We start from the raw sequence: 27,515 nt of genomic DNA, 5'->3' as shown, positions 1-27,515 counted from the left end.
TTGATGATTACAGCTTTGTAATAGAGCTTAAAGTCTGGAATTGTGATGCCTCCAGCTTTGCTTTTCTTTTTCAGGATTGCTTTGGCTATTTGAGGTCTTTTCTGGTTCCATACAAATTTTAGAATTGTTTATTCTAGCTCTGAGAATTGTTCTTATCATATGAAAATCCATATTGGCAGGTAACAGATTTTGAGTTAAGATTCTGATATATAAAATTACCTGAACTAGTAATTTGAAAAGATAATAAGCAATTTTTTAAAGTTCAATCTCAGCAGAATTCAAAGAAAGGCCATTAAAAAATGTCATTTTTCACCTATCAAAATGACAAAGATGTTTAAAAAGAATAAAATTTGGCAAATTTTAGGGAAATTTATTCGTAAATGAAGGTGTCCAACTGTTCTGGAAGATTATGTGAAATGGATATTCAAAGCCTTCAACATGTGCATACTATTTGGAACCAGACATCACTTCTCTACAGTTTTCCTAAGGAAGGCATTTCAAGGTTATGTATTTCAGCTATTTCGGATATTTAGTGCAAAACTGCTTAGAATAGCAAGAAAAGTTCTAGAAAGACCTTCAGTGAATAGAGCAATAATTGCTCAAATGTATAATCTATACAAGAGCATACAGTAGTCTCTTAACTGCCCTGCATTTACCACATTCGCACAACTCCCAGGGTCACCGAGTCACAGGTGAATATGCAAAATGCTGTACCGAAGAGCCCAGACAGAGCAGCTCAGGACGGTAGCACAGGCAGTGCAGGGAAACAAAACGCAGAGCGAGCAAGCTACAGCAGTGCAGCACGGACTGTTCTCCAAGAGTCAACAGCACGCCTCCTGGGGACCTGGGTCTGTTCCCCTGACTACGCCAGAAGTGCGTGCTCATATACACTGTGACTCCAGGAAATATTATAATAATGTGAACATTTTTTAAAGATTTATTTATTTGAGAGAGAGAGTGCGAGCAGGGGCCGAGCCAGAGGGAGAGACAGAATCTCAAGCAGACTCCCCGCTGAGCGCAGAGCCTGACACGGGGCTCAATCTCACAACCCTGAGATCACGACCTGAGCTGAAATGAAGAGCTGAGATGTTCAACCGATTGAGCCACCCAGGCGCCCCAATATGAAATTTGTTTCTTCAAAGAAAGCTCTCCAGCTAATTCTGTAGCAGAACCAAGTCTGTGATCGCTGATCTAGAAGCAAGACTAAGGATCGCTTCCTTCCCAGGAGCACCTGCTCTGGGATGACTCTTCTTCTGTACAGCCTGGGTTTTGTCTCTTGCGGACTCAACCAACCTCCCATCCCATCAAGAAAGACACTGTCTTGGCAAGACTCATGGGAATACCTCCCTTTGGGTTCCTAGGTGACCCTGTGATACTGGACACAGCCTCCCTTGCTAGATTCCCAGGAAGCAGTACAGTGTTCTGGTAAGAGTGCCCACCGCCTGGCTCTGAGGGCTAGCACCACCACTTACCAGCTGTGGGACGATGAGCAAGTTACTTAACCTCTCTGTGCTTCCGTTTCCTGAGTGGACTAATCTGAGGGGGTTTCAGAACCTACCTCTAGTGTACATGTCAAGGGCTTAGGACTGTGTTCAGTAAGCATCCGCAGCTGTCATGATTACTGTTCCTGTTTTTGGATCAGATATATCCTGGCCAGCCCATAGCCGAGTGTGCCGAAGAGTTGTCCGGCAAACAAAAGAATGAACACTTGGCTCCTGTGTGCCCTCATCTGGATCATCTCTGAACACCTCCTCTTAGTATGGCTTTAGATCTAAAGCTTCCCACAAATCATTCCAAATGCCTTACCTTTTGTTGGATCCCTTTACCCTGACTTTTCATCTTCCCTCTGCTAACAACAAAAACTAGGAAGCAGGGGCACCTGGGTGGCTCAGTTGGTTAAGCGTCTGCCTTCGGCTCAGGTCATGATCCCAGGGTCTTGGGATCGAGCCCCGCATCGGGCTCCTTGCTCAGCAGGGAGCCTGCTTCTCCCTCTGCTGCTCCCCCTGTTTGTGCTCTTTCTCTGTCTCTCTCTGTGTGTCAAATAAATCAATAAAATCTTAAAAAAAAAAAAAAGGCTGGGAAGCAGAGGGAGGCAAAACACAGAGGAATCACGTCGGGTTGATGGGCTTAGCACAGGGGAACTGCCGCCAAGGTGAGGTTTAAGGAGCGCCCTCCAAATACCTTGGCAGGAAAGCGCACATCCGGACAGTTTGGGAGAAGTGTAGGAAAAGAACTGTTTCCAAGTGCGTACCAAGGCCTTCTGCCCCCATTTCTCGACCACACAGGAGGCAACACGGTAGGGTCACAATTTAAATTGTCTTGAGAGTATTTATTGTTTCATAACTCCTCCTCCCTCTGCCCCACCCAGCTACCCTCTCAGTCTGCTTTTCTGATCATCCTAAAGGCTGAAAACATTCTTCTCTCTGGAGGACAAGTATAAACACTGCAGCCAGGGCACGTGACCAGGCCTCCCTCAGGTTCTATGTCAGTGTGGAGAGCTGCTCTTCAACAGCATGCTTTTCCTAGGGCGCCTAGTCCTTTCTCAGGTTCACTGGTACGCTCATGGAACTGAAATGCCGCTTCCCATCTAAATACAACATGGACTCTGAAACACAGAAGAGAGAACTGTGAAGAAACCCGCGGAACCTTACAAAATCATCATACGGACACAAGACTACTTGGGAACACAAAGACAGCAATGAGCATGCAAAACGCACTGGGCATGCCCTGTGGGGCCGGGGCCGGGGCCTCGCCAGGCTCCTGAGGGAGTGGGCCTTGACTCTCGCCCCTCTCCTCGGGCCGGGCCAGTCTCTGACCACCAGTGGCTGCTTGCAGTTGGCCCCAACCCCTCCGACAACAGGCAGGTCGGGCAATGCAGTGACAGGCACCTGCAGGCCAGGAGGCATCCGGGCCTGCAGGGCTACTGCCCCTCAAAAGCACAATCTTCTAAGGACATGCTCTTGCACTAACAGGCATCGGTATACTTCCTACAACAATTTAAAAGAAGAAAAATATCTTTGAAAGTTCTTCCATTCATTAGGTACAAGCAGACATTTCTGCTCACCTCCGTATGTTCTGGGGAAAACCAACGGCACCTCTTTTTCCGACATGAATGTGAAATGAAAGACATTGGTGGTCATATGCTCTTTACTCTCAAGAGAGGCCACTTCACTGTGTACTCGGACTTGAATGTAATTGTCCTGAGTAAAGCAAACCTAGGAGATTTAGACATGACAGTTAGTCAAGGGCACTGGCAAGTGGGGGGAGGCAGTCTTAAGAGAAACAGTGGCTTTAGCAAAAAAACTTCTCTTCTAGGCCTAAATGATAAAAAATTGTCTTTCATCTCTCATCACACACCTACCTGCGAAGAAAGAAACAGCAAGGATCCAACATCTACGGGTTTTTGAAACATGATATCATCCACTGCTACTACAAACGGTCGGGAGCCACTAACAGACATAAGGCAGAATTGGGGTCAAGCACAAAATGCAGATGATCTCTTTTTCTCCCCTAACAATCAGCTGAAGCAAAATTTAAATGATCAAAGAATAAACCTAGGGAAGGGGGAAATAACCCTACCGCTGAGAAATGGTAAGTGATACCCCTGAGACCAGATCACCCCTCTACCTTTTCCCTCCTGTCTATCATCACCTCTTCTCAGGTCATTAACGTACTGACAAAGGCAGAGCAACAGCCTTTGAAAAGTAACATCAAAGGCAGCTGGTATCACTGTAATATTTATTTAATAGCAGAGCATATGCCCCAACACACACAGACTGGTCCAAAATGCTTCAATTCAATGGGGTAGTACACATTGGTTCTCAGAAGTTAAAACCACCTTTAATCTAACTCACCCAAAGTTACAAGCAGTAGCCCATCCAAGCTCATATGCTTTCCTCATCAGGAAACCACCAAAGATCCGATTGAAAATGTTGCGCTCCTATTGGACAGAAAATAAGATTAACAGACACAAGCTCACGGCCACCCTCAAAGCCAGAAGGAAGGAATTCACATTGCTGCAGAACGGAGGTCAGTTTCACGGTGTGTCCGATTTTACGTGAGAACCACGAACGCGAGCTATCCTATTTAAAAGATTTTTCACTAACTGACAATACCTGTGGGTGGCAAACTTCCAAGCTCTTCAGTTTTGAATCCTCCATCCACACCGCATTGGGGGGCAAAACTCGACTTTGAAAACTTACAGTCCTGTACAAATGGAGATTGAGTAAACCTTGTCAATGTCATGGTTTTGCTGCCGAAAAGTAAAATATTTGCAAACTGCCAGTATGCTGAGGCGGGCGTAACTGTGGAGAGGGCCGAGGTGTACATGCTTTTGCAACCTGCAATCTCACCGTGCTAACTTACTTCGGATCCAGCGTGTGAAGAAACATCTCATGGATAGTACTCCTTTCCTCAGCACTGGGAGCCATTTTCAGTAATGACTTGGCACTGAAGGCAACCCTTCTCCCCTTGTTCACTGGAACACAGGACAATAAGGAGCTACAATTAGTGTGTGTGGGGGGGGGTCACCGAACAGCACTAGGGTTCCTGACCTGGGCTGCCTAGGACCCTACAAAGGCAGCATTTCTAGATTTTGAAAAGCCCACGGGAAATTCCACATATATCCCAGAGAAGGCTGCTGAGGCTTCATGATGTGACTGGCGATTCTTTGCCTCCAGATGGAAATTATACTGGCTCAGTGTGGGAGCACTTAAAGACCACATGTAAAGACCATCCTGACCTACAGCCCTGACCAGCAGTTATTTCACTGATCCATTTCCCATTTTATTAAAAATGAGAAAGCAAATTATTTTACTTAATGAATATTTTCTAATTGATAAAACTGTTCAAACTACGGACTCCAGTGGAAAAAAAATAAGGTATTTTTAATTTCAATAAATTCTTGGCATGAGTAAGACACGTGACTGGCATGAGGCGTCCATCCATACTCTTCCACAACCTCCTCTGCAGTACAGGTAATGGGCTTTTTAAACTGTATCTTTACATTATAAACAAATTAATATACATTCTCCTTGTCTAAAGAGCTCTTCTTCCTCTGGGCTTTCAGGGATGAGTGGATTTACAAACGCCGGCCTAAAGAGAAGAAAAGAAAAGATTACAGCTTAAGAGGTGTCATTCCCCAGTAAATATGGAAGGTGAACAATTACCCACTCATTTCAAGAAGTCCTTGCTGCTGGTCTTGGGTAATGCTGCCTGACTGCTTCCCATAATAACCCTGGAACAACTGGGGAGCTTTCCAGTTACGGACCAGTCTGTACACTAGAAAGTTCACATTTATAAAAAGGATACTGCCTTTCACCAAAAAATTTCACCTGATCGCGGTAACGAGGAAACAGTCAAAAATAGGCCATAGAACATTCTACAGGACACCTGGCCTGGACTCTTCAAAAAATGTCAACATCTTAAAAGACAGAAAACGGCAGGGGGACTCTTTTTAAAACACATGCTAACTACATGCAGTACATGATCCTTGATCAGATCCTGACTCAGGGGAAAGGGCTATAAAAGACATCCTAGGGACAAGTGGCAAAGTTTGAATATGGATAGTATATTAGATAGTATCACTATATCACTTAAATTTCTTGGCTACAATAAAGGCATCGAGTTTGTGTAGTGGAATGACCTTATTATCAGGAGGTACATGCTGAACCGTCTATGGGTGAAGTAGTCTCAAAATTTACTTTCAAATGATTCAAGGAAAGAGCGTCCATATGTGTACTTACAGAGAGAGGGCCAGAGAATAAGGCTGGAGGCAAAATGGTAATCGGTGAATGTAGGTGAAGCCTTTATGAGTGCTCGCTGCATTATTCTACCTCTCCATAGATGGCAAAGTTTTCAAAACGGAAATGATAGAAACAAACATACTGAAATGGCAGCTCGGAAAATTCAAAAGCATCAGCTGTGAGAGAACCTTTAAATCCCGCCCTTTCCAGGGCTGGCAAGGAGCCCCAGGCCAGCCAGCAGCAGCAGGTCAGCCGGGCTGGCAGCAGGAGTGAAGAGTGGGTGGCTGCATTCTACGCTCATATCAGTCACCAAAGGACGGTTTGATCCTAACTTGCTCTTCCGCATCAGCTCCCCATGAAGCAGGAGAGACTTCTCATTGCAGACTCCTCCTTCAAGGTTCTAATCCAAATTAGACTCCCCACAGGCCCCTAGACTGTCCTGTACCAACAGCAATCCTGTTCCATTCCCTCCCACCCAGCGCCACCCCAACAGTTTGACAAGATTTCTCCATTTCGACGCCTCGGGCATGACTGCTGGTTAGGAACCAAAAACACAACTTAAGAGGAAAAAGTAGAGAGCCAAAGCAGTCAAAATCTGTAAAGTTCAATCTGACTTGGAATTGATGGTATAAACTCATGAGGTTGGGTGTGTGTTTGTTGCTTTTTTTTTTTTTTTTTAATATTTAATTTATTATTTATTCACGAGAGACAGAGGGAGAGAGAGAGAGAGAGAGAGAGAAGCAGGCTCCCAAGGAGCAGGGAGCCCGATGCGGGACTCGATCCCAGGACCCTGGGATCATGACCTGAGCCGAAGGCAGACGCTTAACCATCTGAGCCACCCAGGCACCCTGTTTGTTGCTTTTTAACAGACATCCTAGCTCTGTCCACTGAAAAGGCTTAGAGACAGTGACAAACGAGTAACAACGTACAGTTCTGGTGCCTGGATTCTGGTCTCTAAACACCAGTGCTCGCTAAGGGGAACCCCAGGGCTCTGTGGAGAAATGGCTGATTCCAGGCCTGAGGAGGGAAATGTATAAGATGAGCCCAAGATATCCCACTGTACCAGAGAACAGGAAGACTAGCGGGGAAATATCAAAAAAGCTTTTCACAGAAGCAAGCTTAAAGGGGCTCCCACTGCCCAAAGATGGTACACTCTGAGCACCAGGAAGAACAAGGGCTGCAATTTACTGAAATACATACCATTAAAATCCAGGAATTCACAATGACACTTTTAAAAAAACCAAAAAGTAGACAAACCATGTCATCACTAGCTAGTCAAACAACTGATTATTAGGAAAATGTGTAAATAAAGGGCAAGAATGAAACATTAATCCTCACTTTCCTTTACAAACCAAATTGCCCTAGCCAATAAAGGAAAGCTCTTCTTTCCAGAACTCCAGGTAGTAAATATAGAAGAAAGGACAGGATTTAAGAATCGTTTACACCCCTTAATGATTAAAGCAATGATTAGCAATGGCGTTCAAAGCACTGGAGAAAGACTGATAGGGAACTAGCTATTCACAGGGTGACGAAGTATACTCGGGGTACACCCTGTACCCTACTAGAGCCTGCAGATTATTGCTGATCATACAAGGACCGAGTAAACCCTATAATGAGAAGACCAGTTTAGTCACTACTGAACTGCCATGCACCAATCTTGGCATCGCTATGAGTGGGACAATCCGTACCTCCTGATATGATACGACATGAGATACATTACAATTTGAGATACACAGATCTCATCACCTACAAGATGCTCTCATCAAGTAAGTTGAACCTGAATCTAATCAAGGCTTTAGATCTAACTTCAGTTTAGAGAAAATACTAGGGATAGAGAAACAAGTAAAAAAAATACCATGAGGAAGCCATGAGACAAATCCAGAAAGTTGGACACCGTACGGAGGACTCCACCTGGCCTTTCAACAAATTGATATAAAACACTAAGGGGGCAGCAGGGACACACAACTATTTTGGATTAAAAAGCCTTAAGAGGGCACCTGGGTGGCTCAGTTGGTTAAGCGACTGCCTTCGGCTCAGGTCATGATCCTGGAGTCCCAGGATCAAGTCCCACATCGGGCTCCCTGCTCAGCAGGGAGTCTGCTTCTCCCTCTGACCCTCCCCCCTTTCATGTGCTCTCTCTCTCTCTCTCTCTCTCTCTCTCATTCTCTCTCCCTCAAATAAATAAAATCTTAAAAAAAAAGCCTTAAGAGATCATACAATTCTGTGAATACACTAAAAGTCATTGAATTGCACACTTTCAATAGGTGAATTGTATAGTATGTGAATTATAGCTCAATAAAGCTATTAATAAAACAACAGGCTTAAGGGACATAAAAATCAAATGTAATATGTGAATTTTGTTTGGATCCTGATTCGAACAGATCATTAAAATAATATCTGGGGAAAACTGAATATGAATTGACCATGAGAATATATTACGAACTTACTCTTATTTTTGTTAGGCACACTAACGGTAATGTATTTATTTAGGAAGATATCCGCATCTTTAGAGATGCCTACACAAAAGTATTCAGAGATGAAAGGTCATTATGTCTGGGATTTGCTTTAAAATATAACAAAGAAAATAATATAGTATGAAGAAACAGATGAAGCAAATATGGCAATAAAAAATGTTAAAAATTCTAAGTCTGATGGGTATATGGAAATTCTTTACGGTCTTCTCTCTAGTTTTGCTTTAAAATATAACAAAGAAAATAATACACTATGAAAAAACAGATGAAGCAAATATGGCAATAAAAAATGTTAAAAATTCTAAGTCTGATGGGTATATGGAAATTCTTTATAGTCTTCTCTCTAGTTTTAGGTCTCTTTGAAATTTTCAAAATAAAGAATTAGGAAAAAAGAGCAGTTACCCTTTATTTTCAGAATCACGAGCCACCATTACAAATGTTGCATCCAAAACAGGACAAAATTCATTGCCATGTAACTAAAGAACAATGGAAAGAAAATACAGATGTAAGAAATGCATTTACTGGGAAGACCTACTACAATTCTAACAGCTAGCATGCATGCTTTGAGAAAGGCTGCAATTAGGAAAAGAAAAGTGCATTCATTAACCACCATCTGCAGAACTAAGCTCTGGGGAAACGGCAGCGTGACCAAGGAGCCTGTGGTGTGGAAGAGGAGACAGACTTCCTAAAGTTCAAACAGCATCCAGGTGAGAAGGGCTGGGGTGGCCACGACCGATGGGCTTTGGAACCGCGCATGACTGAGATTCAAGGGCAAGGGTCACAGAGGGACCCTCTGCATCAGCATCATTTAACTGTCCGGCAGCGTGCAGGACCCCGGTGTTCTTCACGCCCGCTGGTCCTCACGACGGCACACGGAGCCAGCCGAACGGACCACTGGTCTCACAGACATTAGTGTTTTCCGTGTGCCAACGCCGAGGTGAGGATCATGATAATCCTGTGGGTTGAGTGACATATTTACAGTTGCACAAGGCTTTGAGGTTTTAAGGGATTTCTTATCCTCTAGGAGTCTGTACTTCCAGAGAAGCTATACTGTGAAGTCCCGTCATCAGCTGGGGGCACACCAGGCTCACTTGTCCACAGACCTCATCCCTCGTCCTCCTCCCTGCTACCCATTCAGGCCCCTATCACCCTCCTGCTCGACCTTCCTCCCGCATCCGCTCTAAGCCTGCGGGCACTACATATAAAGCCTTCCACAACACAGCCCAGATTCCTCTCCGGTTGTTCACCGAGCACCCCCTCACACCTGCACCTTTCGCCCCAGCCACAGCTGACAACTCGGAGGTCCTGGAAGTACCCTCATCCTGTCCGGGCCTGTGCCTGATGCCTTCCTCACAATCGCCCTCCACAGGACACTCCTCCCCACCCCTGCCCCATCCCTCCTCCCCAGGCAGAGGCCATCATTCCCTCCTTGGTTTGCCATGAGAATGGGAACGAAATCCTCCCCAGAAAGTGGCTCTCAATATAACAGAGATGGATAGCACCCCTATTGGGAGCATTTGGGTATGTGTCGAAGAGGTTTTGGTTGTCACATGACTTGAGGGACGTCGCTAGGGGGGCAGAGGTAACCTAGACACCTCACAATGCAGGGGACTGTCCTGCATCACTAAGAATCTTCCTACAGGCAATGCCGATTGTGTCTCTGTGGAGAAATGCTGCACGATGCTTAAATACTACAGACCTCCTTTGACTTACAATGAGATTACATGCCAACACACCCATCATAAACTGAAAATATCATTAAGTTGAATGTGTCTAATACATGGAACCTGGAGAATATCACAGCTTAGCCTAGCCTACTGTACACATGCTCAGGAACACTGACATTAGCCTACAGTTGGGCAAAACCATCCAACACAAAGCCTATTTTATAACAAAGCATTGAGTACCTCAGGTAATTTAGTGAATACAGTTCTTTCAGAATGGCTGAATGGGGACAGGCGGGTTGCAAGCTATGAGTCAGCTACCCTCACAATCATGTGGCTGCCCGGGGGCCGCAGCCGCTGGTGTGCTGCGTATCACTCGCCCAGGAAGAGATCAAAATTCAAACTTCAAGGTACAGTTTCTACTGAACACTCCCTCACACATCGTAAAGCTGAAAAATCAGAAGTCAAACCACCCTAAGTTGGGGGACTGTGTGTATATCACAGTCATTTATATACGTGACTGACTCCCTATTGAGGACAAAGACCGTTTTTGCTCACATTTGCATCCCTAGCCCTTAGCACAAAGACCGGCAGATAGCAGATAATTGCTGATGGATGAATTAAGACAGAAAATGATTGAGCACTACTAGAATGTAAACTCTAAGAGAACGAAACTTCATGTAGCTCACTGCTGTATGCCCAGCACAGAATAGGCACTCAAGGAACAATGGCTAAGTGAATGATAAATGAATGGATGTCCGGAAGTGGGCTAAGCGACTCACACCCAGATGCTGTTGTTAAGACATGTATAGCCTGGTAGAAGACAAAAAGATATGTTCATACGCAGCTTGGTGGAGAAGAGATTCACAGGTGCCAGGAGACAGGGTCAGAGCAAGGGTACTGAGGAATGAGTCATGGGGAAGGAACAGGGGCTGTGAGCTAGAAGGATGAGGGAAGCATCCAAGCATGAGGGGATCTGGAAGCACAGGTGGAATGTGGATATGTGGAGCCAGAGCATGCCACGGCCCGCGTGCAAGGTCGAACAGGGATGAGGGTAAGAGAATGAAACATAAAAGTATGGGAACAGGAGGGTTGCCCACGGGGATGCCGTGAGCAACGACTTTATTCTTTCTCACACACTTTATATAGGCTTAGGTTATATAACAATAAGACATAAACAAGTTCCACAGGTTCCTCCCTGCCCTTCTCCTGGCTCCGTCCCGTGTTTCTGATTCAAGGCCAGATTCCTCAAGCGCATAGTTTCTTCCCATGCCTTCAAAGGGCCTGGTGCGCTATTTTTCAGGGCTTATCAATAACACTGTGGTTTTTTAGCCTAAATACAACTCGGGCTAGCCAGTACCACATGTTTTTGTATGGGGGCAGTCAGGTGGCCATGGTTCAAAGGGATCAGGGAGCCTTTGCTCTACCTGATTAACCCCCTTGTTGCTCATGGCTCCCGACAAGAGCATAAGCATTTCAGGCAAAGAAAAAAGCATAAGCAATGATACTCATCCAACTCACTGTTTAAATTATGGTTTATTATAATGAACACCTAATAGTGTCAAGCATGCAAAAACGAACAACTCTCTACTCCTGGAATGTTCAAAATGTCCAGCAGCAAGCTCTAGGAAGGTATATAAATGATAAGTTCGCGGGAATACAGTTGGAAAGGTAGGTGGGAGCTAGTTTATGGAGCACCCTGGATCCTAACTAGTCAAAAGAGTTTAGGCTTTAATGCACAGAGAATGGTCACAGAAAGTTTTTGAGAAGGAAAGCAATGTAATTTAAGGTCGGCTCTGAAATGTCTAACTGGTAAAAATCTGTACAGTTAACAGAGAGACAACAGACTAGAGGCAGGCAGACTCGCTAACTAGGCCCCTGTGTTTCATTCAAGGCCTTACTGCTTCTTGTGTGACAAGAAAGAACTCTGGTGCGTTGTCCTGGGTGATGAATTTGCAAGACTTGGCAAAAGGCTGTGTAGGCAAAGGGGAAAATGGAGCAGGATCAGGACTGGAAAAGAAGCTAATGTACTCAGTTTGTAACACACTGGATTTGAGGTAGCAAGAGCACATGTAAGGGGAGAGATGTCACAGGCGCTCGGAAGATAGGTGTGAACATCAATCCCAGAAAAGATTTGGGACCACGTCCATAGTAATGATAATAAATTAACATTGCCAACATGTGATTAGCGGTCATTGTGTGACAGGCAATTGTACCAAGTGATTAAAACGGTTGGGTTGTTTTTTCATTCATCCTTACCAAATATAACATGGTACTATTTCTGCGTCCATGTTACACTTGAGAAAACAGAAGCTCAGAGAAGGTAAGTAATTTACCCACAGTCACATGGCCAATAAGCAGCAGAGCTGGGATTTAAACCTACGGGTACCCAAACCAAAGGCAAAACACCTACCACCAACCTTCCTCTCTGGAATAGAAAGGATCACTCAGGTCTTGCATTATTCGTCAAAATGGCCAGTGAGAAACACAAACTTAAAACAGGAGTTTGTACTTGTCTGATATTAATTTTCATTGACTCTCTCCTTGAAATAACTCCCGCATCTTTTTTTTAAAGATTTTATTTATTTAGTTATTTGAGAGAGAGAGAATGAGAGATAGAGAGCACGAGAGGGAGGAGGGTCAGAGGGAGAAGCAGACTCACTGCTGAGCAGGGAGCCTGATGCGGGACTCAATCCCGGGACTCCAGGATCATGACCTGAGCCGAAGGCAGTCGCTTAACCGACTGAGCACCCAGGCGCCCTCCTGCATCTCTTTTCAACCTATTTGGCCAAGATTCAAATTACTAAGATTCCCCAGAAAGCAGGTCCTATGGCAGGAATCAGAGCAGGGTAGGAATCAACCATGAAGGCTCAGTAGGTTAGGTGTCCAACTCTTGGTTTCAGCTCAGGTCATGATCTCAGGGTCCTGGGATCGAGCCCCGTGTCAGGCTCTGCGCTCAGCGTGCAATCTGCTTGAGATTCTCTCTCCCTCTCTCTCTGCCCCCATCCCACTCTCTCTCTCAAAAACAAATAAATAGATCTTAAAAAAAAAAAAACAATGTGCACAAATCACAGCAGCATCCCCTACAACCTTAGTGTGTTTTGTTCTAAAAACGGTGTTACTGTCAGTTACAGCAACATGGGAGTTAAAGAATCCAACTGCTTGTATATAGCATCAAATAAAAAACTACCTAACCGTCCTGACAAAAAACTTTAATTACTGCAGAGCAAGCTTCAGACTTTTTCCAAAAGGTGAAATGCTTCATCATTCCGGAAAAGAAAAAATGTTTCTGAATAATGGTCCTACTGAATACCCTGGCATAAGTGAAGCCATTCTTTTTCCTCCCTTTTTTATTATTCATTTATTTTTTGAGTAAAGTTGACACACAGTGTTTCATTAGCATCAGGTGTACAACACAGTGATTCAACAAGTTTATCCATTATGCTATGCTCACCATTCGTACTCTGAATCATCTGATTTCTGTGCTATTATCCTCTTTGAGGAAACTTTTCCTGTCAAATTTCTTGATTTCTTTATAACACCTACTCTGAGTTCTGCTCATTAGAGAGGCTGTTCCTAACTGCTGTACTGGTCTAAGTGACTGTTACGGGTTGAACAGTGAACAGTGTCCAGCAAAAAGATATGAAGCCCTACTTGGAAATAGGACGAGGCCATACTGGATATTAGTGAAGTTCTTATAAGAAGAGAAGAGGGGCGCCTGGCTGGCTCAGTCAGTAGAGCATGTGACTCTCGATCTCGGGGTCATGAGTTCGAGCCTCATGCTGGGCATAGAGATTACTTAATAAAAAAAAAAAAGAAGAAGAAGAAGAGAAGAGACACAGAGACGCAAGAGGAAAAGAGCATGTGGCAATAGAGGCAGAGATTGAAGTGTTAGAGCTGCAAGCCAAGGAATGCCAAGGACTGCCAGCAAACCACCAGAAGCTAGGAAGAAGCAAGGAAGGATTCTCGCCCTACAAATTTTAGGGGGGTCATGGTCCTGCTGAGGCCTTGATTTTGGACTTCTAGCTGCCAAACTGTGAGACAATTTGTTTTAAGCCACCTACTTTGTGGTACTTCTTTACAGCAACCCCAGGAAACTAAGAGTGACGAGTACCATTCATGCCTAATGTAACTCAGACTCTTGTGAAATCCTCTGGGGCAAAACCAGGAACAAGAACCTTAATATGTAGCTATATACGATTTGAAAGTAATAAACACAGAACATAAATATCAAATAATATATCAGTCTTTATACAGGAGGAAGACGTTACTAACCTACCGTTTACGGGGTGCCTGGGTGGCTCAGTCAGCTGAGTGTCCGACTCTTGATTTTGGCTCAGGTCATGATCTCAGGGTCCTGAGACTGAAGCCCTGGTTGGGCTCCCAGCTCAGCAGGGAGTCTGCTTGAGATTCTCTCTCTCCCTCTGCCCCTCCCCCGACTCGCTTTCTCTGTCTCACTCTCTCTAAAAATAAATAAAGCTAAAAAAATAACCCACTATCTGCATGAAATGATCTTTTTTTTTTAAAGATTTTATTTATTTGACAGAGAGAGACACAATGAGAGAGGGAACACAAGCAGGGGGAGTGACAGAGGGAGAAGCAGGCTTCCCGTGGAGCAGGGAGCCCGATGCAGGGCTCGATTCCAGGACCCTGGGACCATGACCTGAGCTGCAGGCAGACGCTTAATGACTGAGTCACCCACGCGCCCCATGAAATGAACTTTCAATTCTTTTTCTAGAAGTGGTGAGCTATATACCTGTCTATTGATAGATAGGTAAATATGCTGTTCTTCCACTAGGCTTAGCTGGCTGTATTGGAACAAGCAGGCAAACTTTAGATGAATACATACCTGAAACATTTGCATCTTCACTTCCATGGATGTCTTCCCAACCCAGCTAACATGGCCACTGAACTTAATGTCTTGTTCTGGGCTTAAGCTCATCTTCTGCATATCTGCAAAACAAAAAAATCAATCTGAGTTCACACCATACCCAAAATTTTCTGTATTACAACTGGAAAATTTCACTTGAAATTCTAGCAAATTCCACCATATTTCCTCTTTTCTTTTTTTTAGTCTTCAAAACTAAAAACAACTTTTTAGACATAGAAGTTTGTTTATCTTTTTGAAAACTGCAGACAATGCAAAGAATATAAAAAATAAAACTGGAATCATGCAAAACCCTTCCACTCAAAGATTATTATAATAAATATGTATCTTGGTATACAGCATTCTAGATTCCCCCATAAAAGGAAAATACTTCCTCTAATTTCAATAATCTCTTATAATTACTGAGAATTCTAATGACATATAGAAAATAATATTGCTTACCAATCTTGTCTACCAGGGCTGTAACTATTGACAAAGGAGACATCTTAGCTTCATGAATTCTGGTGTGCATGTAGCAGATAAGAACTGTAAGAGAAGAGAACCAAATAAAGGAAAAGCAAAATTATGTCTCATCATTTACAACTGACTCCCTGAAATTATCTTGTTCTGAAGACCCAACCCCCTACATCCCCCTAGCGGTCTTATCTGAGGACCAAAGACTTTTCATACACTGAAGAGATTTGGGGATTCTCTAATCTGACTGCCCACTCAATTTTAGATTTGGTGAAGAAACCAAAGCCTAAAGCCCAAGCCCACCAGGTGGCCTGTCACCATTGCACAGAGACGCAGTGCCTCAATTACAGAAAGACCCCAGCACATGAGTCTGACAGCATCAGACACCTTCAGAAAAGAGAAACAAATCACAAGGACCTGGCTATTTTCCCTCTCTTTCCTAATCATAAAGCAATTATTTCGCTTAAGTTATTCCTCCTTCCCCATAACACCCTGGGGGAATGAGAGGCTGAAGGCAAGAAAGACCATTTAAAAGCCTCTGTGGTACCCATAAAATAAATAAAATAAATTGTATGTGGCTGACCTATGGCAGTATCAATGGAAATGAAAAGATCCTAGAGTTAAGAAGAAGGTACACTTGACAATACTGTAATAACCCCAGTGAAGTGGTGAAGATGGTACACCATTCACTGAAAAAGAGAATATGAGAAGAGCAGAATGGACTATTTTCAACATGTTAAATTTGAGAAGCCTATGGCGTATCCAAATGGAGATGTCCAGGAGGACAAATTGGTCTGGAACTCAGAAAAGCATACTGAGAACAGGTGAAGCATTGGGAGTAATTGAGATTACTTATAGTAAGTGTACAAATAAGCAAAAAAGGGCAGAAAACAAAACCATAGGGGATAACTAACATTCAAAAGATCACCAGAGAAAGAGAAACCCCACAAAGGAGACTGGGAAGGAACAGCCAGAGAGGCAGGAGGAAATGTCCCCAAAGCCCAAGGATGAGTTTGACAATATTAGGAGCCACAAAGGGGTCAGGTAAACCTTGAAGAGCACCCATTAGATCATGAAACAAGGGGGCCAATGGAGAGCTTGGCAAGAGCACCTCAGTGGCACAGAGGAGCAGAGGTCAAAACACGTGAGACCGGGAAGGGAAGAGGGCGTCAAGATAGAGAGGAAATAAGAGCAAATTACTTTTTCCAACTCCTTCCAGAAAGTTAGCTCTGAAGTGAGGGAGCAAGTTCAACAGTGTTGTAAGGGAAAGGGATTTTACCTACTTTTCCTTATCAGATGGAAGAGCCTTGAACATCTTTATAAGTTAAAGGAAATGTGAAGTTGAAAAAAGGCTTGAGATATGAGAGAGAAAGCACAGGTGATAAGGCAAGTTGCTGGAAGAACTGGAAAGAACGGAATCCAAGTGAACAGGTGAAAGGAATTTAACAGGAGCCAATGAGGAAAAAACAGGGTAGAGGCAGACGAGTTTGTGCATTTAGGGACACCTAAGTAAACCAAAGTCAACAGTGTGGGGGGGGGGGGTTTAAAGGTCAGTGAGAATGTTTACCCAAGTTTATTTATTTTTTAAAAATTTTATTTATTTATTTGAGAGAGAGAACAAGCGAGAGAGAGAGCATGAGCTGGGGGGGGGGGCAGAGGGAGAGGAAGAAGCAGGCTCCCTGCTGAGCAGGGAACCCAATGTGGGGCTCAATCCCAGGACTCTGGGATCACGACCTGAGCCGAAGGCAGATGCTCAACCGACTGAGCCACCCAGGCGCCCCTAACCAAGTTTATTTAATCTGAAGAAACAAGCAGCTGGGTGTTAAGCCTAACAATGGACTCATATCTATATTGTAGAAGTCATTAGAGCCTTTCTTTAAACCCTTTCCAATAGTTCAGTCCAAAAGTCATTAGTAAGAGCAAGCAAGGTGGCCCAGAGTAGGATGTTGGAGCCCAAATAGGGTCAGGAGGACATAAAGAGAGGAGGCAACAAGAGCAATGGCCCAGCATGTTGCAGGCTGAGCACAATGAGGACGGTGACCCTGCAAAAGGGAACCTAGTATGAATCCCAGTGAGATGAGGGGAGCATCCAGGAGGGGTCCATGAGGGGACAGGGGTGGCAGAGATATGAAATTAGCTTCATGCCAGGGAAACCGATAAGTAAATGGATTTAGGATAATGGAGCCAGCTGGAAAAGGAATTACAAACATGAAAAGGGAAGAAATGAATGAACCTGTGGTGCTGAACCAGACTTGGAACTGTCAGCGTGAACCCATCATTTTCATAGAGGGATAAACATAGATGGATAAACAGACAGAAAGACAAACATGGAAGTAAATGTATGTGCATGTGCATAGATGCCCCACCTCGTCCACTGAAAGGGCATGGGAGCAGTGACACCCCATCAGCAGGGACCACTCTCAACACAGATATCTTGGTTTCTAATGACCGTTCTCCATCAAAAAGAACCAGAGCTCCTTGGAGATTTGGATGATTCTAAGACTGAGCCAGGGAAAGTACAAATAAGCCTAGAACGTCTTCCTGTGCCAGAAAGTGAGGAAGTGCTCAAAGAATGATAGGGACACATAAAAAAAAACAAACAAACAACAACAACAAAAAAAAATAGGCCAGTCTTAAGGGATTGGGACAGTCCTGGCACAAAGTGAGCAGCACAAGAGATGAAAGTGACATTATAATCCATTCAATGAACTAGAAATCCTTGAGTCCATACTGATTTTAAAATAATAAATTAGGGGGGCGCTTGGGTGGCTCAGTCATTAAACGTCTGCCTTCAGCTCAGGTCATGATCTCAGGGTCCTGGGATCGAGCCCCACATCGGGCTCCCTGCTCAGCAGGAAGCCTGCTTCTCCCTCTCCCACTCCCCCTGCTTGTGTCTCTCTCTGTCAAATAAATAAAATCTTAAAAAATAATAATAATAACAATAATAAATTAGGGGCGCCTTGGTGGCTCAGTCAGTTAAGCGGCTGCCTTCAGGTTCAGGTCAGGATCCCAGGGTCCTGGGATCAAGCCCGGCATCAGGCTCCCTGCTCCGCGGAGAGCCTGCTTCTCCCTCTCCCTCTGCATGCCACCCTGCCAATCTGTGCTTTCTCTATGTCTCTGTCAAATAAACAATTTTTTTTAAAAATTAAATAAATAAAATAATAAATTGGAGGTCTGACAAGAAATGGACTGTTTATAAGGTCTGAATTTACCTGCTTACAAGGTACTTATTCATTACAAAGGGGGAAAGAGTAACTCTACAGAGAAGAAGCCTGGCAGATACCACCTTCATCAAGGAATCAAAGTTAACATCCCAGTAATGGGACAAATGAGAATTACGCACCAGTTGATGAGAGGCAGTAAGAACACATCATCCTTTCTGTGATGTTCCTGCCAAAGATGCATGTCTCAAATCTCATCTTAGGGAAGCATCAAATAAACCCAAATTGAGAGAAATTCGACAAAAGAACTGGCCTATAACCTTCAAAAGTATCAAGGTCATGGAAGTCAGAGACACACTGAGGAGCTATTCCTCACACAACAACTAAATGCAACATTTGATTCAGAACTGGATCCCCTCTGCTACAAAGGACCACTGGGGAAAGTTGAATGGGGTCCGAGGATTAAAGAGTCTAAAGTAGCAGGGTTAATTTCCGGATTTTGATGGCTGTATTGTGGCTATGGAGGAGAATGTCCTTGTTTGTAGGAAATACTAATGAAAACCATCAGGGGTGATGTGCATCACATCACAACGTATTCTCTTACACGACTCAGAGAAGAACAATTCTTTGTACTGTACTAGCAACTTTTCCATAAATTCAAGAGTTTTTGAAAAGTTATTAGAAAGAAGAATTAATGAGATTACAACTGTTAAACAGGAATCTGCATTTTCAGGGAAAAAAATTATGACAATTCAGAGGTAAAAGAGGCCCTTCTTTCATTCCTCTTTTAGAATATCCTCAGCTGCGCAAGTTAAAGAATTAAAAAAGCCCCTCTCCAGCCAACGGATTCAATGTATAGCTTTAACTATCTACTTAGAAATGCTAAAATAATACCAGTACCTCCTAAGCTGTCAAGGTCCTCAAGAATCCTGCCAAATCTGTGAAATAAAGAAAACTGTGATTAAATGAAAACCATGATCATCACCCCTTAAAAATGAAGAACACAGTTTGGGTAGATGAAAGGTTCTAAAATTGAATGGGGTGACGGCCGCGTGACTCTATGAATATACAAAAAACCACAGAACTGTACACGTTACCTAACTGAATGGTATCATGTGGGAATTACATCTCAAAGTCACAATAATGAAAGAAAATAAAATAAAAACAAATGACGCAAATAAAAAGAGTGCTGTGTTACCTTATGGTGTTTTGAACAGTCAAATACTTCTCTCGTAATTCAGGCTGACTACCCAAAGGCAAGAGAACCTCAATATGACTGTCTCTCATTCTCCTGGGTGGCAGTCCTTTCTGTGACTCAGCCAAAAAACTCTGAAGTACTTTTCTTTCCTCCATTGCTTTCACATGGTCTCTGAGAAGAAAGGATGCAAGCTTCATGAAACACAGAGGCAGTTGCTATTCCACATGCCAGTGACATTCAGGCAGGTCAGACACCATCAAAGGAGGAAAATGAAGGTCTGGACCTACCTCATTCTCTCTTCCTTCCCTCCCTCCCCACCTGGCACTTGGTGGAATTAAAATGTTTCTGTTAAAATGTCTTGGGCTTGTAGATAAAAAAAAAAAAAAATACTTGTAAGTGATACAGATATACCCAAACAAACCGTATATTCACCTCACCAAAAAGTGTATTCAAAACACAGAATATGTGCCATCCAATTAAAAATGCAGCGATGGACACAAATATACATGTGGACTAAGGAACAAAGTGGCCACTGAACTCCATCTTCCCATTTCTCACCTTGACAATTCTCGCTTTCTCTGTGCCCCAGCTCGCACTCGCTCTCTCTCTCTCTCTCTCTCTCTCTCTCTCTCTGCCTTCAATTTCAGGAAAGAGAGACAGAGGAAGGAAAACGGAGTATATCCAAAAAAGTATGGAAGGCAGAGCAAAAGGTAAAGAGGAGGAGAACGTGAAAAGGAGATGGGAAGGGAAGGCAAAGAAGAGACGATTGAAGTGGGACAGAAGAGAAAAGGGAGAGGAAACTACAATGCTGACAATATCATCAATTCAGACGTCTTTCTAAGCTTCACTTACGAAGTATTATTGCCAGAAAGGCTTAGCTTACCAAAAATAGAGGGGATAGAGGAAAAAGTTAAATGGCACCAAGTCAATCCTAAATATGGAACATTCTACATGACAAATGGCTTGGCCTCTTTAAAGTCAAGCTCATAGAAAAAAAGAAAAAAGGAGGGAGGATAACTGTCTACTATTCTAGATGAAGGCAGACCAAAGAGTCATAACCACTAAAGGCAATATACAATCCTTTATTGGATCTTGGTATTCTTTTAAAACCTGTAAAAGACATTTGGGGAACGGGTGAGAAATTCTGAATAGATAAGTAATATAATATTAGGGAATCAATGTCAGTTTCATTGTGTAAGAGAATATCTTGTTTGTTAGAGACACACAATTGCTGACTTTGTTACACAAGAGAATATATTTATTTATTGGAGATATATGCTGAAGTGTCATGATATCATGATACCTGTAATTTACTTAGAAATAGTTCAGCCAATATATGCATATTGGCAAATCTGGAGAAACATAAGTATCCAATCAAGACGGTTGGGACACAGGTATTCATTTTTTCTACTTTTCAGTAAATTGAAAATTTTCATATAAACAGTTAAAAAGAAGTCATTAGATAATTTCTACACCAAGAATAGATTACTTCATGACTAGTGACTGCTTTTCTTTTTATCTCATTTTAGTCTCAAAATTCGGTACACCAAGAAGGATATTATCCTATTTCACAGCAGGGAAATACTGAGAGACCAGGTTAACTGCGAACTGACAAGAAGCAATAAAGGAGTCAGGTTGCATGAAATAGAAAAACCGAAAAACTTGGGTTTAAGTCCCAAACCCTGATACTTAATCATTCAATCTCTCTGAGTTTCAGTTTCATCATCAGTAAAAAAGTTAGGAACATACACCATAAGCATGTCACAAGTTTTGTTGAGAATCAGTGAGGTAATATACCTGAATGCACTTTAAAAAATGTAGAGTATGTGTAAATCACATTATTTTATGACAACAATGCATCCAATGATGAGTATGGTAGAATGTTGGTCTTCTCCCCAAGTAAAAAAAACACCTCTCAACCCATTTCCGAACACAGGACCCCCTCCGTCCCTACAATGAGACCATCAGCTGCACCTACATACAGCCTAGCCTATAGGGATAAAAGAAGGAATGACCACAAAGCATGCCTACCTCCAGTTTGTGGATACTCCTACTATCTCCCGCAACTTATCACGAACTGAAACAAAAATAAAGAGGTCACTCCAAGAAACAAAGAAAAATTGGAACTGGATTATGGCAATAAGTTCAAGAACTAAGAAAAGCAGTTCATGCACTCAGAAGCTTTAAAGAACGATTAGTTTCCATTTAATGCCACAACAAACAGCTCAGAGAAGGGATCCTCTGCTTCCTAAAAACTTGAAACAACTGTTGTCTCCTTCGTGCAGAAAAGAATACTCTTGTGCCAATCACTAGGATTTACTTACATAAACAAAAAAGGGTAACTCCAATTATTCATCAGGTGGGGCAGTACCACAGTCAGTAGGAGTCCCCTTATAATGGAGATATTATGACCCAGATCATCACCTCACTTCTGGTAGGCAGTAGTAGATCAGACTGCTTAGTGCAGAGACCAACACTGATATCCAAGTCTCATTCTGATTTTTTATACCATCCTAACTGTCAGAAAAGTTTAAGCCACAAAAATGAAGCAAAGATGTAAATCAAGGATAAGCAAAGAAAAGCAATTTAATTTTAGTTAATGCTCAAAGAGTGCAAGAATGAATTAATGCAAAAACAAAGCACTTAAAAAAAGTTGATACTAATTACCACACACACCATGATTCACATGTATAGGTGAACATGCTATATGGATAAAGGGAAAATAAATTAGATAAGCTGTGGAAATTGAAGACTAAAAAATAAATCTATACGATTTCATATAGTGTGCTAAGTTCACGTTTTTTCTAGCATTTACATGCATTTATATAGGATTTATAAAATACATATTCCAGTGATAGGAAATGAACTATAGCAATCCTTGGTCCTTCAATAACTAACTGATCAAAACAAAATAAAGTTAGATAAACATGCACTTTAATGAAAAAATAGTTGATTTTTCTGTCAAACAACTGTTGTACACCATAAATTTGGTACAAACTCTAATTACAACTAAATCATAGGGGCGCCTGGGTGCCTCAGTCAGTTAAGTGTTCTGACTCTTGGTTTTGGCTCAGGTCATGATCTCAGGGTTGTGAGATCGAGCCCCACACCAGGCTCTGAGCTCAGCCTGGAGTCTGCTTGGGATTGTCTCATTCTCACTCTGTCCCTCCCACTACTCTCTCCCTCTCTCTCTAAAATAAAATAAATAACATCTTTTTTAAAGATTTTTTAAAAATTATTTATCTATTTGACAGAGAAAGAGCACAAGCAGGGGAAGCGGCAGAGGCAGAGGGAAAAGCAGGCTCCCCGCCGAGCAGGGAGCCCAATGCAGGGCTCGATCCCAGGACCCTGGGACCATGACCTGAGCCAAAGGCAGACACCCATCAGACTGAGCCACCCAGGTGCCCCAAATAAAATCTTTAGAAAACTACTAAATCATGGAGAACTGCAAAATATACAGGCATACCTCATTTTATTGCACTTCACTTTATTGTTCTTCAGTGTGTTTTTTACAAATTGAAGGGTTGTGGCAACCCTACATCAGTGCCACTTTTCCAACAGCATTTGGTCACTTCATGTCTCTGTCACATTTTAGTAATTCTTGCAATATTTCAAACTTTTTCATAATTATTATACTTGTTATGCTGATCTGTGACCAGTGAGCTTTGATGGTACTATTTTAATTGCTTTGATATGTACACTTTTTTTTAGACATAGCACTATCACATACTTAACAGACTACAGTGTAGTGTAAGCGTAACTTTTAAATGCACTGGGAAACCAACAAATTGATTTGACTCACTTTGTTGTGATATTCTCTTTATTGCACTGGCCTGGAACCAAACCTGCAATATCTCCAAGGTATGCCTGTAACCACTAGGAAATTGTGGACTTATTTGTGACTTTTTTTCCCTCCTGAGCTCCTTGAATAAAAGAATGGTCAGAAAGCATACCAAACAGTACACTCACCGATCCTCACTGACATAAAATCATTATTACCAGTTTAGTCAGTGTAAGAAGAAAGGTGGGTATTGAGGGCCAAGAAAAAAAGTAGAAATATATATATAGATATAGATATAGATATATGACAATATGAGGATCAGATTATATATATATAATAAATTTGTACCTTTTCAAGAAGCCATAATTTTATTTTTTTAAAGCTTTTATTTATTTATTTGAGAGAGAGAGAGAATGAGAGAGAGAGAGCACAAGAGGGAAGAGGGTCAGAGGGAGAAGCAGACTCCCTGCTGAGCAGGGAGTCCGATGCGGGACTCGATCCCGGGACTCCAGGATCATGACCTGAGCCGAAGGGAGTCGCTTAACCAACTGAGTCACCCAGGCGCCCCACAATTTTAATTATAATGAATACTCCTAAACTGATATAGACATCCATAGTTTGCATATCAGACTAGTAACTGAAATTAACTTCAACTAAGCATGGATTAACAGCTTCTCTAACAAAACTATAGATTAGGAGCATTTAGTTGCTACAAATGAAGGGCCCATGTCTTACTTATACAGATGTCTTTTGTGCATGCTCTCCCCTTTAGTACTGATACAAGGAAGGTGGATATCATTTAACTGAAAGAGCTCCATCTCCCAGTCTCTCAGGAACAAAAGCTCAAATTCTGAATGTGGTTTCTACCCAAAGCTATACTGAGTATTTTATACATGAGAAGTTCTACCTTTAGTATGTCTCATCTATATGCCTCCCAAGTAAGACAGGGTTTTTTACCACGTGGGTCTAAAAGGTAAACAGCCATGCTTGCCTTCATGCATATGGATGACTCTCTGTTTCTCTGGATTCTGGGATCCTTGAGTCAGTCCTCTGCCAGGAATAAGCAGCCCCTTGTTCAAGGAACAAAACCTACAAAACAAGATAAAACACACTGGAGTAGGTTCCATGGCTTCTTGGCAACCCCAAAGACCCGCCCCTCCTCCCAGAACACTTGGCTAATCCATATCCTTAGTAAATACTTTCTTGTAATGGTCTGTACTTGTTTCTCCAGTGTATGTATATTTGCATATGATGCTATTCTATAAATCATCTCTCCAACTACAGTAAACATTTCATGAGAGCAGAGACCAATTAGCTAACAATCTACAAAATAAATAAAAGATATCAACCAGGTTTAATGGATTTACTCTTGCTTTTTTATTAGCTTCAGAAGCCCAGAATCAATTTGGTAAACAGTTGAGTAAATTATTTATGAACATTTATTCTTAATTATGAACATTTATTTTGTTCTTTATTCTCACAACATAAGCTCAAGCCAATTATAAGTTAATGAATTTGAACCAGACTCAAAGAGAATATTTATTGGACTGGGGCAGAAATCTCCTAATCCCCAAACAAAATAAGAACTATTTGCCCAAATGTGCCTAGCCTAGTCTGCCAAAATAAGTTAAGCTGGTTTTAGTTCACTGTTTTAAGTGTTGACTCCTAATCACCCACTATCATATCAGGGATAACACACATACAGTATCAGAGATTGGCAAAGCAATTTGCTGATTGCACAGCTGAAGAAAGCAAGGCACTGAAGAGGTCAAGAACCCCAAATACTGTTACTCATTCTAGTTCAAGTTACTAATAAATTCTTACTACCTCATGCCAGGACAAGTGAGGACTAACACCCCCACCCCCCAAAAAAAGTTCCTTCATCTGTAAAATGGGGTATAGTATCTTATCCTACAGGACTGTCATAAGGAAAAAGAAGTTCCTATACACACATGCACGCATAAATGCATCTGCAGGCAAGCTTTTTTTTTTTTTTTTTCACAATCTCAGGCTACTTCCCTTTTATATATGCAGCACTGAAGTGGAGGGAGTGGAAGAATGGTTTAATCACTACCCAACATCTCAGTACCTCAGAGTTACTGGCTTATCCCCCGATAAGCTCTCCGGAGTTTTACAGCAAAATCCCTAGGTAGGCCTTTAGAAGAAACTGTCGAGAAGCTTTGGGACATTCAGGCCCTAGGACTCTATGATTGAACCTTTCCAACAAAAGAAGACCAAGGAGGCCAATCTCTTCATGGCTTGCCTAGGAAGTCACAGAAGTCACCTAAGGTGTGAGCAAAGTGTCTTAGCTCTGTTCTGGGTCCCAAGCTTAGGGTAGGTGTCCAGGAAGAGCTTTCAGTACACTAGCAGGCAATGCCACTCATATGCCCTCCACTACGGGGAAATGCCTCAATTTAGAAACCGAACAAATTCAGGTGACTCTTTGGTGAGTCTGGGGGAAAAAAAGAAGCTACAAAGATTGCCCACTTGTCAAATAGCCTTATCATTTCGAACAGTCAGTATTCATTTATGAACTCTTCCACTCACTAAACACTAACAGAGTACCTGCTTAAGGTTCAACAGAACTCACAAGAAAGGAATGCAGGTTTATGGGAGTTCAGGGCAAAGAAAGAGACTTCCAACGTGGGGGAGAGGAGATCAAAAAAGGTTTCCTTGGGAAAAGGCACATGGCAAGACCATGTAGCTTTTTTTTTTTTTTTTAAGACTGATTGATTGATTGCTTTGACAGAGAGAGAGCGCGCCCCGCACAAGCAGGGGGAGCTGGAAAAGAAGAAGCAGGCCCACCACTGAGCAGGGAGTCCAATGTGGGACTCGATGTGGGGTTCGATCCCAAGACCCTGAGATCATGACCTGAGCCGAAGGCAAGACGCTTAACTGACTGAGCCACCCAGGCGCCCCAAGACTGTGTAGTTTTGCAGAAGGCCCCTCACATCATGTCCAATATAAGCAAAAGCCAACTGTGGCCCTTCCTCTAATTTAACACTGTCTATTAAATAGTGTTAACAAAGCTTTTTATTTTTTAAGTGCTATGAGAGAGAGAGAGAACCTTTTTTAACAGATAGCAAGATCCACAGGGACAGTGAGAGAGAGAGAAAGAGAGATGCAGGATCCCCAAGAGAAATGATGGAGTTCAGTGTCAGTCAGCACCAGTATGGCCCACACTGAGCTGGTGCACCTGTAGCGGGATGATTCCAAACGCTGGAACAGGGGTGAGGCCTCTGGGAACCTGGCCAGGCACAAAGAACCTGGGGACAGCTGGAGTGCTCGGGTGAAAGGGGCTGGGGGAGAGCCAGACTTGCCCTAGAGTCCCTAGGCGTTAACTGTGCAAGCTGGCACGTGACACATACAAAAAGGCATCCTCCTTGTCCAAGTAGCCTAATCAAGCCCCCCACCTCGCCCCCTTGCTGCTCATTAAAGGTAAAATTTAGATCAGCACCGAAGGCCCTAGGCAACACAGTCCTGACTGAGGTCCTGACAGCCCAAGAGGTACCCTGCAATCTCTGCGCACATTACAATACACTTTACCCAGAGTCCAAGCCGATCAAGCACGTAACCCTAAAAATGCTCTCCAAAGGAGGGCAAAGGGCTGGGAAGTTAATGTGGAATCCTAAACGCTAGCTATCCGACAAGGGGCTACCCCCAAACCACACCCATGATGAGCAAAGAAAAAGGAATTTGAGGGAACACCCAACTTCCTCCCTTAAAGTGCCGCTTCGCTTTTAGCATCAAACTCTGCTCCAGAAACCTTTAAGGTGGGGGTCGCGGCGCCCCACCCTAAGCCAGACAGCACCCGTCCAGGCGCGGTAGCGGAAGGTGGGCGCCCCTTCCGATCGGGCTCTCCTTTCTGCCCCGCCAAACCCTCGCATTAGTCCCTCCAGCAGGCGGCCGGCTCCTTCCGCCCAGGCCAGCTAGCAGCCTGAAGCGCGAGCGTGGGCGACCCCAGGACGGCGCCGCACTTGCCCCCTGCTACCTACCGCAGCGCCGCCCGCCTCATCGCGCTCTGCGGCCGCGCGCGCGACCAGAGACCCAGGCCACGCGAGCCGGTCGGCTGGGGAAGTCGCGGGAATGGAGAGCGCGAGCGCGAGCGCGGGACCAGACCTAGCTCCCCACGGCCGCACCCTCGCGGAGCAGCCG

The 27,515-nt window shown here is 43.2% G+C and overlaps 1 protein-coding gene and 1 non-coding gene across 5 annotated transcripts; one reads left to right on the top strand and one right to left on the bottom strand.

Annotated features, from left to right (window-relative positions):
- Positions 1 to 349: 349 nt before the first annotated feature.
- Positions 350 to 27,515, bottom strand: ACOT9 (acyl-CoA thioesterase 9). Of its 4 annotated transcripts, XM_025857440.2 has the most exons (16): positions 27,356 to 27,515; positions 24,352 to 24,449; positions 22,256 to 22,282; positions 21,611 to 21,656; positions 19,580 to 19,750; positions 19,282 to 19,319; positions 15,209 to 15,292; positions 14,729 to 14,832; positions 8,618 to 8,691; positions 5,027 to 5,094; positions 4,366 to 4,477; positions 4,116 to 4,206; positions 3,855 to 3,940; positions 3,362 to 3,449; positions 3,065 to 3,215; positions 350 to 2,605 (listed from the first exon to the last, which is right to left on the bottom strand). In XM_025857440.2, the coding sequence occupies exons 1-16, from the start codon at positions 27,373 to 27,375 to the stop codon at positions 2,532 to 2,534; spliced, it is 1,332 nt and encodes a 443-aa protein (XP_025713225.1). In that variant the 5' UTR covers positions 27,376 to 27,515; the 3' UTR covers positions 350 to 2,531. The 4 variants fall into 4 exon arrangements, with proteins under 4 accessions (XP_025713225.1, XP_025713226.1, XP_025713227.1 ...); XM_025857441.2 differs by lacking the exon at positions 22,256 to 22,282; XM_025857442.2 differs by lacking the exons at positions 21,611 to 21,656; positions 22,256 to 22,282; positions 27,356 to 27,515.
- On the top strand, positions 13,596 to 13,668 carry TRNAE-CUC (transfer RNA glutamic acid (anticodon CUC)). Its single transcript has one exon. It is a non-coding gene; the product is annotated as a tRNA-Glu (tRNA).

This window comes from Callorhinus ursinus, unplaced genomic scaffold (genome assembly GCF_003265705.2).
Source record: "Callorhinus ursinus isolate GAN/ISIS: 27379988/994484 unplaced genomic scaffold, GSC_fseal_2.0 scaffold16, whole genome shotgun sequence".
NCBI classification, from domain to species: Eukaryota; Metazoa; Chordata; class Mammalia; order Carnivora; family Otariidae; genus Callorhinus; species Callorhinus ursinus.
Note: the sequence above shows the minus strand (reverse complement) of the source record. Positions and strands in the feature narration are given on the sequence as shown.

What these genes read in the sequence shown, in the direction of transcription:
- ACOT9 (XM_025857440.2), bottom strand. Translation starts at nt 27,375, where the DNA reads ATGAGGCGGGCGGCGCTGCG. An exon ending in AGCCCTGGTAGACAAGATTG is followed by an intron (nt 14,833 to 15,208) that starts GTAAGCAATATT and finishes TTTGTTTTGCAG; the next exon opens with ATATGCAGAAGATGAGCTTA. An exon ending in TGGAAGTTTGCCACCCACAG is followed by an intron (nt 3,941 to 4,115) that starts GTATTGTCAGTT and finishes TCTGTCCAATAG; the next exon opens with GAGCGCAACATTTTCAATCG.